Source organism: Mobula birostris, chromosome 2, assembly GCF_030028105.1.
Source record: "Mobula birostris isolate sMobBir1 chromosome 2, sMobBir1.hap1, whole genome shotgun sequence".
Lineage (NCBI taxonomy): Eukaryota > Metazoa > Chordata > Chondrichthyes > Myliobatiformes > Myliobatidae > Mobula > Mobula birostris.
The window spans coordinates 220,190,466-220,200,399 of record NC_092371.1 but is presented as its reverse complement, the minus strand read 5'-3'; the positions used below and the strand labels follow the sequence as shown (position 1 = coordinate 220,200,399).

The window sequence follows — 9,934 nt, the reverse complement described above, 5'->3', positions numbered from 1 at the left end:
TAACAACAGAACTATTGATCCTGTGTCAAAAACAGAAAATTCACGAGTTAAATTTCTGGCGCAGAACATTGTCAATGGAGACAGAATAACTTAACAATGAAGTTGATGATGCTTCTGTATCTGAAATATTAACTTATCTGTGTTTTACACAGGCTTTACTTGACCTGCTGGTTGTTGAATGTTGACAACAGTTTTGGATTTAGTTTCAGAGTTCTACCACCTCTCTCAGCAATTCTTAATTATTTATTTTAGATTTTTTAAATAAATGGCATGTACATTAATGGCTGTTAAGATAATTATTTTCCATTGGAGCACATCATATTTTGCAAGGTTCATTAAGTAATAAGCTAACCATTTTGAAAATTAGTCAGTGGAGGTTATTTCTGCAACAAGATGTGTGAACTTAATGAGACTTATAGTACCTTTGCTGAAAGATAATGAAAGCACGATCAAAAATATATGGTGTGTCGTTTTTAAAAATCTGTAGTAAAATAATGGCTAATTTCCTCTCACACAGACCTCATGTTTATCAAGTAGACTCACAATCTTCACTGCCCTTTGGCTTAGTTACAAGAGGGAAGAAAGTGAGATGTGTTGTCTACTGTGATCAGCAGTAATTATCCAAAATTCACATTAAATTTTAATGCTGTGGAAGACAAAGCAAGTCTTCCTGACACCTTCGTGGAAAACATTGGTGCATAAGGCTTTGCATTGTGAATGTTCTCTTATAACTAGCTTTTTTCCCATTAATGAAATTCTTCATTGATAGTCCATTAGTGTGACATTCATGCAAAGAGAGTATCTTTCCTGTACAACACTTCTCAATCTGTCCAATGTTTTTCCATTCCAGTTCAAAGCATCAAATACTGAAGGTGATAAGATATAGCACATAGCTGTTTGTACTTAAACCTTCAAATTATAATTGATAATTTACCAATTATTTGTATTTTACTTTTAATGCACCTTTAGTGTTAGGTGGAAGAGATCTGTTCTTTTGAAGTCTTTTCCTGATGGTCTGTTTATTGATAAAACTTTGCAGATTTCCCATGCTTCCTTTGTCCTGACCTATTGGCCAGCACAAGCTCTTGGGATTGAAGTAAGCTCAGACCTTAGCAGGGAGTCAAATCACCTGCTGTGTGGCTCTGTCTGATACACATTTTTTCCAGTGTTATTTTGTTCAGGTGCTCAGACTGAGGTGACATGATCAACCATTCCTGAGTTATCTCGTACCTCCACAGATTCAATCTCCTCTTTCCTTTCTGCACGTTTCCTTTTCTTGTGTCTTTTCTTAGATGGAGGAAAAAATGTTAAAAAGACAGGTAATATTACAAAGCAATGTAGCAGTGTGCAGGTGACTGTGAGGAGTAAGCATTTGAACAGTGTGAAGGTCAAATTTGAAGGCACAAAAAACAGGGACAATAACCCTAAAAGAAAACAAATATTACTCTGCAAGATGGCTGCTCCATTCCATTCCAAAGAGTTTTTGATACATTCAGTCCTGGTGCGTTCTTTTTCTAAAACAAATGTAAAGAGCAGAGGTGCACAGTGATCTATGGCATAGTTCAAAGAGTAGATAAGGCACAAGATTGAAACGCTGTCCATATCTACCTTCCATAGTGTCATCAGTCCAACCACACCAAACTCCATTGAGGTAACACTAAGTATCACCCAAACATTACCTAGTGCATTGATAACCAGGAAAATAGTCAGCAGCAGGATGACCAGGACACTAACACTGGAGTTCAGGACCGGCGAAGTGATGGAAGAACTATATCGATCCATGAAAACAAATGTCGGGTTGAACACTATGTATTTTATTCGAGAAATGAGGGAGTGTTTCCTCAGTGTTTCCAGCAAATCAATCATTTCATCATGAATATTCTCTGCAGTTCTAGCCACCATGTACATCCGGGAAGCAATGATATCTACTTCCTCTGATGTCTTTGAGAAAATGATATCATCCATGTAGTTTTGAAATTCTGGTTGCTTCAGAAATGAATTGGCTAGAATATTGATGAAATCGCTTTTGGTTAGTACTGTGACATTGAGTTTTTTTAAGTATTGTAAGTAATGCTCAATCCATGATATTCTGATGAACCCCCTGCTGATAACTCGCAGATCCTCCTGTATTGTTATGTTCCAGTATTCTATTGGCTCATAGATATAAAATCCTATGACTGGACTGTAGTTGCTGAAGTATTTTTGCTGGATTATTGTAAAAGAAACACTTTGTGAGTCACTTGCAAGCACATTAAGAAGATTTGACCCATTACTGATTTGTAAACATCCCATAAAGGAAAACGACACATAAATCAGGTACAGTAACACAACAAAAGGCTTGACATAGGTATTAATGATCCATTCAGTATAATGCTCCCTCAAGAAACGCTGAATGAAATGTTTCTGGTATGGATCACATTCATGAGAGCTGGGCTGCTGGAATCCATCATTCATCATCGCCTTAAACCACACAGGCCTGGAGGCCAGGTACTCTGGTGAAGGAATTCGGCAGCAAAATATACTGTGGTAGCGGTTCTGTTCCAGTTGTCCAGCAAATACCAAGCAAGAGCCATAAAAGGAGAAGACATAGAAATAGTTCACGAGAACAGTGACGCACATGTTCTGACAGAAGATTTTAACAGATTCAATGTTTGTGAATGGGCTTGCGCCCATCCCAAACGTGATGATGTAGAGTGAGCTTGTCATCGTGTAGGACACCATCACATCTGAGTAGGCAGCAGCTATTCTTTCCTTGAATGGTAAATCTTCTTTTGTTCTCCGCCATCCAGCGAGAAGCTCGAATACTCCTTTAGTTCCGTGGCCTTTTAGAAAGTAGAAAAGTAGAATTGTTAGCATATGAGAACGTAATGTGAGCAAGTACTTATGGTGATTTCATAGATATTAATCCTGCTTGTTTAGTTTAATAAAAGTAATTACAGTTTATGCCCTATCCAGATGCACAAGTCTCAACCATTAGTAACGGTACCGTACAATATTGACTAATATCTTCATTGTTTTTAACTTATATGCAAAAATGTGAATTGCTTAGTTTTGAATATCATGCTGGAAAATGAGGAAGGAAGCTGAAATGACAATGTGACATTAACTTTGTTTTCCTGCAGTACAATGAGTGGTATGCTGCCTGACCTGCTGGGTTCCTCCAGCATTTTGTGCGTGACGCAATGGGATGCACAGATTCTTCCTTTGGGGCTGGGGGGAAGGAAACACACTGAAATGATATTGACCTTAAGTTTCTCTGACGGAAAATTGCTCAGTCACAAGACTGCATGCAATCTTTATCTCATGTGTGATCAGGGGTGGTTTATGAAGTTGTGCTTCTCGTAGTGAGCTGTAGTTATTGCTGGTGTTTTTAACCTGTTCAGATCCTGTCATGCTCATCTGCGGTCACAACAAGACCCCCAGTTACTATCAAGGAATACATATTCACCACGTTTATGCTTCCTTTACCTACTCACTCCATATACAGTCTATTAAGGCCATAAAAGATAGGAGCAGAATTACAAAAACGAGAAATTCTGCAGATGCTGGAAATCCAAAGCAACACACACAAAATGCTGGAGGAACTTATCGCCTCCCTCTGGTGCTCCTTCCCCCTTTTCTTTCTTTCATGGTCTAATATCCCTTTCAGCAATCAATGTCCCAGCTCTTTACTTCAACCCTCCCCCTTCTGGTTTCACCTATCAACTCGTGTTCTCTCTCCCCTCCCCCCACCTTTAAAATCTACTCCTCAGCTTTTTTTCTCCAGTCCTGCCAAAGGGTTTCGGCCCGAAGTGCCGACCGTACTCTTATCCGTAGATGCCTCCTGGCTTCTCTGGGTTCCTCCACATTTTGTGTGTGTTGCTCGGATTTCCAGCCTCTGCAGTTTCTCTCTTGTTTTTGCTGGAGGAACTCAGTAGGCCAGGCAGCATCTATGAAAATGAATAAACAGTTGAAATTTCAGGCTGAGACCCTAATTCAGCAGAATTAGGCTATTCAGACTATCAGGACAGCTTTGCCATTTCATCATGGCTGATCCATTTCCCTTTCAACCCCAATCTCCTGACTTCTCCCTTAAGCTTTCACGCCCTGACTAATCAAGCACCTATCAACCTCCACCTTAAATATACCCAGTGCCCTGGCCTCCACAGCCGCCTGTGGCAATGAATTCCACAGACTCACCACCCTCCTCATCTCTGATCCAAGTCTGTGACCTCCCGTCCTAGACTCCCCCATTGTAAGATTCATCCTCTCCTCTTCGTATGCACTCTATCATGGTTTTTCATCGTTTGATATGTTTCAGTGAATCCCCCCATTCTTTTAAATTCCAGTGAGTACAGGCACAGAGCCATCAAATGGTCCTTATACATTAACCCTTTCATTCCTGGAATCATTCTCGTGAACCTCCTCTGAACCCTCTTCAATGTCAGCACATCCTTTCTTAGATAAGGGGCCAAAACTACTCACAATGCTCCAAGTGAGGCCTCACCAGTGCCTCAGCATTACATCCTTACTTTAATATTCTAGTCCTCTCAAAACAAGTGCTAACATTGCATTTGTCTTCTTCACCACCAATTCAACCTGCAAGTTAACCTTTAGGGAACCCTGCACGAGGACTCCCAAGGCTCTTTGCACCTCATATTTTTGAATTTTCTGCATATTTATAAAACAGTCTACGCTTTTATTCCATCTACCAAAGTGGATGACCATATATTTCTCAACACTCTTCCATCCGTCACTTCTTTGCCCATTCTTCTAATCTGTATAGTCTTTCTGCAGCCTTCCTGCTTTCTCAACACTATTTGCCCCTATCTTTATATCAGCTGCAAAGTTGGCCACAAAGCCATCTACTCAATCTTCCAAATCATTGTAACGTCAAAAAAGTGGTCCCAATGTTGATCCCTATGGAACACCATTAGTAAGATGGGAGAAAGAGATGTCTCCATTTCACAAGAACTCATCTCATGTTCTCAATATTTATTGCTGATTTATTTATTATAATTATTTTTCTTTTTGTATTTGCCGTTTGTTGTCCTTTGCAAGCCTGTTGAACACCCAAGTTGGTGTGGTCTTTCATTGATTGTGTTATAGCTATTATGCTATAGATTTATTGAGTATGCCCATGAGAAAATTATTCTTACTGTTATATGTGGTGACATATATGTACTTTGATAATAAATTTACTTTGAACTTTGAAATCAGCTACGTTCAAATAGGGGAGCAGTCTCAATGGGCCAAATGGCTTAATTCTGTTCCTCTATCTTATGGTCTTATGGTATATTTTGTAAGTTAACCATTAATGGACATAGAGCTAAGCCATCATAGTATTGTTGTAAAGGTCCTGTGTCTGACCTTTAACACCTTGTTATTGGCTCTGCTCCAAACCAGCATCCATTTATTGCCGTCTTCCCATCAAGTGACAGTCAATAATTTATGGCTCTTTGTTCCCAATCAGCAACGAGCTTGAATCACTCCAGGCAGGCACCAATTCCAACATTCACAAACCTGCATATTATATTCAACTAAAGAACATCTCACAAATAACTTATTATTTGAAAATGATCTCCAGTCCAGTGGATTTCCTGACGTATCATTGTGTCTTCTTTAAAACATTGATCAAGCCCAGCATGTCAAGCACACAAAATGGAGAATAGAGTGTCCTCACAAAATGGCAGCCTCCATCCCCAAGCACACGGCAAGAACAAAGACAATTAGTGTGTCTGCTTGCACTGTCCTTGATTCATTTGAATTCACTGATCTGTAGACTGTCGTTCTTTCTGGCCAACAGTATATTTAAATAAGCTCACATAGAACTTGGTAATTACGTTATTAGAACTGTCCTCAATTAAATTACAATGAATAGACTTCAGAAGATAAACTACAAGTTAAAATAATATAGAATATTGGACAGAATGTATCATCGATAGTTCTTAAGACTTCATTTGTAAAGCAAGTGTGCTCAATGAGTTCTTACCCTCCAACAATGAATCCACAGACACAAGAGACACCAGCAGTTCAAAGTCTGTTGTTTATTAAAATGTCTTCACAGATTGCATCTGGAACTTCCAACAAAATTTTGATACAATCCAAAAACTGGCTTGTGACAGAAATTAAATTGGTGGATTAGTAAATTTGATTCTTATTGCCTTATATACTGAGGTACAGTGAAAATATTTGCTTGCTATCCATACAGATCATTTCATGGCATCAGTACATTGAGGTAGTGCAAGGGAAAAGCAATAACAAAGTGCAGACTAAAGTGCTAAAATGACAGAGAAAGTGTAGTGCAGGTAGATAATGCAGTTCAAGGCATAATGAGGTAGATTGTGAGGTCAAGTGTCCATCTTATCATACTGGACTACTATAGTCTTATAGAGCAGAATAGAAGCTATCCTTGCCACTGGTGGTACATGCTTTTGTACCTTTTGCCCAAGTTGGAGGGCAGGGATAAAGAACTGATTCTCTGATCTACAGACTCACTTTCAAGAAATCTTTACAACTTATGTTCTCAGTATTATTAGAAACATAGAATAAAAAAACCTACAGCACAATACAGGCCCTTCTGCCCACAAAGCAGTGCAGAACATGTCCTTACCTGAGAAATTACATAGGTTTGCCATAGCCCTCTACTTTGCTAAGCTCCTTGTACCTATCCAGGAGACTCTGAAAAGACCCTATCATATCCTCCTCTGCCACCGTCGCCGGCAGCTCATTCCACGCACTTACCACTCTCTAAGTAAAAAACTTGCCCCGACATCTGCTCTGTACCTACTTCCAAGCACTTTAAAATAGTGTCCTCTCATGCTAGCCATTACAGCCCTGGGGAAAAGCCTCTGACTATCCACATGATCAATGCCTCTCATCATCTTATACAGTACACCTCTATCAGGTCACCTCTCATCCTCCGTCACTCCAAGGAGAAAAGGCTGAGTTCACTCAACCTATTCTCATAAGGCATGCTCCCCAATCCAGGCAACACCCTTATAAATCTCCTTCGCACCCTTTCTATGTTTTCCACATACTTCCTATAGTGAGGCGACCAGAACTAAGCACAGTACTCCAAGTGGGGTCTGAGCAGGGTTCTATTTAGCTGCAGCATTACCTCTCGGCTCCAAAACTCAATCCCATGATTGATGAAGGCCAATATGCCATACACCTTCTTAACCACAGAGTCAACCTACACAGCAGCTTTGGGCGTCCTATGGACTCAGACCCCAAGATCCCTCTGATCCTCCACACTGCCAAGAGTCTTACCATTAATACTATATTCTGCCATCATATTTGACCTACCAAAATGAACCACTTTCACACTTATCTGGGTGAACTCCGTCTGCCAGTCCTCAGTCCAGTTTTGCATCCTATCAATGTCCCTCTGTAACCTCTGACAGCCCTCCACGCTACCCACAACACCTCCAACCTCTATGTCATCTGCAAATTTACTAACCCATCCCTCCACTTCCTCATCCAGGTCATTTATAAAAATCACAAAGAGTAGGGGTCCCAGAACAGATCCCTGAGGCACACTACTGGTCACCGACCTCCATGCAGAATATGACTCATCTACAACCACTCTTTGCCTTCTGTGGGCAAGCCAGTTCTGGATCCACAAAGCAATGTCCCCTTGGATCCCATGCCTCCTTACTTTCCCAATAAGCCTTGCATGGGGTATCTTGTCAAATGCCTTGCTGAAATCCATATACACTACATCTACTGCTCTACCATCATCAAAGTGTTTAGTCACATCCTCAAAAAATTCTATCAGGCTCGTAAGGCACGACCTGCCCTTGACAAAGCCATGCTGACTATTCCCAATCATATTATGCCTCTCCAAATGTTCATAAATCCTGCCCTTCAAGATCTTCTCCATCAACTTACCAACCACTGAAGTAAGACTCACTGGTATATAATTTCCTGGCTATCTCTACTCCCTTTCCTGAATAATAGAACAACATCCGCAACCCTCTCATCCTCCAGAACCTCTTCCATTGCCATTGATGATGCAAAGATCATCGCCAGAGGCTCAGCAATTTCCCCCCTTGCTTCACAGAGTAGCCTAGGGTACACCTCGTCCGGTCCCTGTGACTTATCCAACTTGATGTTTTCCAAAAGCTCCTGCACATCCTCTTTCTTAATATCTACATGTTCAAGCTTTTCAGTCCACTGTAAGTCATCCCTACAATTGCCAAGGTCCTTTTCCGTAGTGAATACTGAAACAAACTACTCATTAAGTACCTCTGCTATCTCCACTGGTTCCATATACACTATTCCACGGTCACATTTGATTGGTCCTATTCTCTCATATCTTATCTTCTTGCTCTTAACATACTAGTAGAATGCCTTGGGGTTTTCCTTAATCCTGTCCGCCAAGGCCTTCTCATGGCCCCTTCTGGCTCTCCTAATTTCTTTCTTGTGCTCGTTCCTGCTAGCGTTATAATCTTCTAGCTCTCTATCATTACCTAGCTTTTTGAACCTTTCGTAAGCTCTTCTTTTCTTCTTGACTAGATTTACAACAGCCTTTGTACACCACAGTTTCTGTACCCTACCATCCTTTCCCTGTCTCATTGGAACGTACCTATGCAGAACTCCACTCAAGTATCCCCTGAACATTTGCCACATTTCTTCCGTACATTTCCCTGAGAAAATCTGTTTCCAATTTGTGCTTCCAAGTTCCTGCCTCATATTTCCCCTTACTCCAATTAAACGCTTTCCTAACTTGTCAGTTCCTATCCCTCTCCAATGCTGTGGTAAAGGAGATACAGCTGTGATCACTATCTCCAAAATACTCTCCCACTGAGAGACCTGACACCTGACCAGGTTCATTTCCCAATACCAGATCAAGTACAGCCTCTCTTCTTGTAGGCTTATCTACATATTGTGTCAAGAAACCTTCTTGAACACACCTAACAAACTCCACCCCATCTAAACCCCTTGCTCTATGGACATGCCAATCGATATTTGGGAAATTAAAATCTCCCACCACGAGAACCCTGTTATTATTACACTTTTCCAGAATCTGCCTCCCTACCTGCTCCTCAATATCCCCGTACTATTGGGTGGTCTATCAGAAACACCCAGTAGAGTTATTTACACCTTCCTGTTCCTAACTTCCACCCACAGATGCTCCGTAGACAATCCCTCCATGTCTTCACCCTTTTCTATGGCCATGGCACTATCTCTGATGACAGTGCCATGCTCCCATCTCTTTTGCCTCCCTCCCTGTCCTTTCTGAAGCATCTAAAGCATGGCACTCAAAGTAACCATTCTTGCCCCTACGCCATCTAAGTCTCTGTATGGCCACAACATCATAGCTCCAAGTGCTGAACCATGCTCTAAGCTCATCTGCTTGGTTCATAGTACTCCTTGCATTAAAATAGATACATCTCAAACCTTTGGTCTGAGCACGACCCTTCTCAATCACCTGCCCATCCTCCCTCTCACACTGTCTACAAGCTTTCTCTATTTGTGAGCCAACTGCCTCTTCCTTCGTCTCTTCAGTTAGGTTCCCACCCCCCCACCCACCAGCAATTCTAGTTTAAACTCTCCCCAATAGCCTTAGCAAACCTCCCCTCCAGGATATTGGTCCCCCGGGATTTAAGTGCAACCCGTCCTCTTTGTACAGGTCACTCCTGCCCCAGAAGAGGTCCCAATGGCCACTGTTGCATTCCCCAGGTAGGCTGTCTCCCCCAACAGTACTCTAGCAGGAGTACTTATTGTTAAGGGATACACCCACAGGGTTACTTTCTAGCATCTGGCTCCTGCCCTTCACTCTGCTGACTGCTACCCACTTATCTGTCTCCCCAGGCCCTGGTGTGACTACCTGCCTATAGCTCCTCTCTATCACCTCCTCACTCTCCCTGACCAGATGAAGTTCATCGAGCTGCATCTCCAGTTCCCTAGCACATTCCCTAAGGAGCTGCAGCTCAATGCACCTGGCACA

At 41.6% G+C, this 9,934-nt stretch overlaps 1 protein-coding gene across 1 annotated transcript in view; it reads right to left on the bottom strand.

Moving 5' to 3' along the window:
- Positions 1–376: 376 nt before the first annotated feature.
- ptchd4 (patched domain containing 4) overlaps positions 377–9,934 on the bottom strand; it is a 108,057-nt gene continuing 98,499 nt past the window's right edge. Inside the window, exon 3 of the mRNA XM_072279078.1 lies at positions 377–2,822. Coding sequence (XP_072135179.1) covers positions 1,186–2,822 — 1,637 coding nt within the window. The 3' untranslated portion in view covers positions 377–1,185. The remainder of the gene's footprint in view (positions 2,823–9,934) is intronic.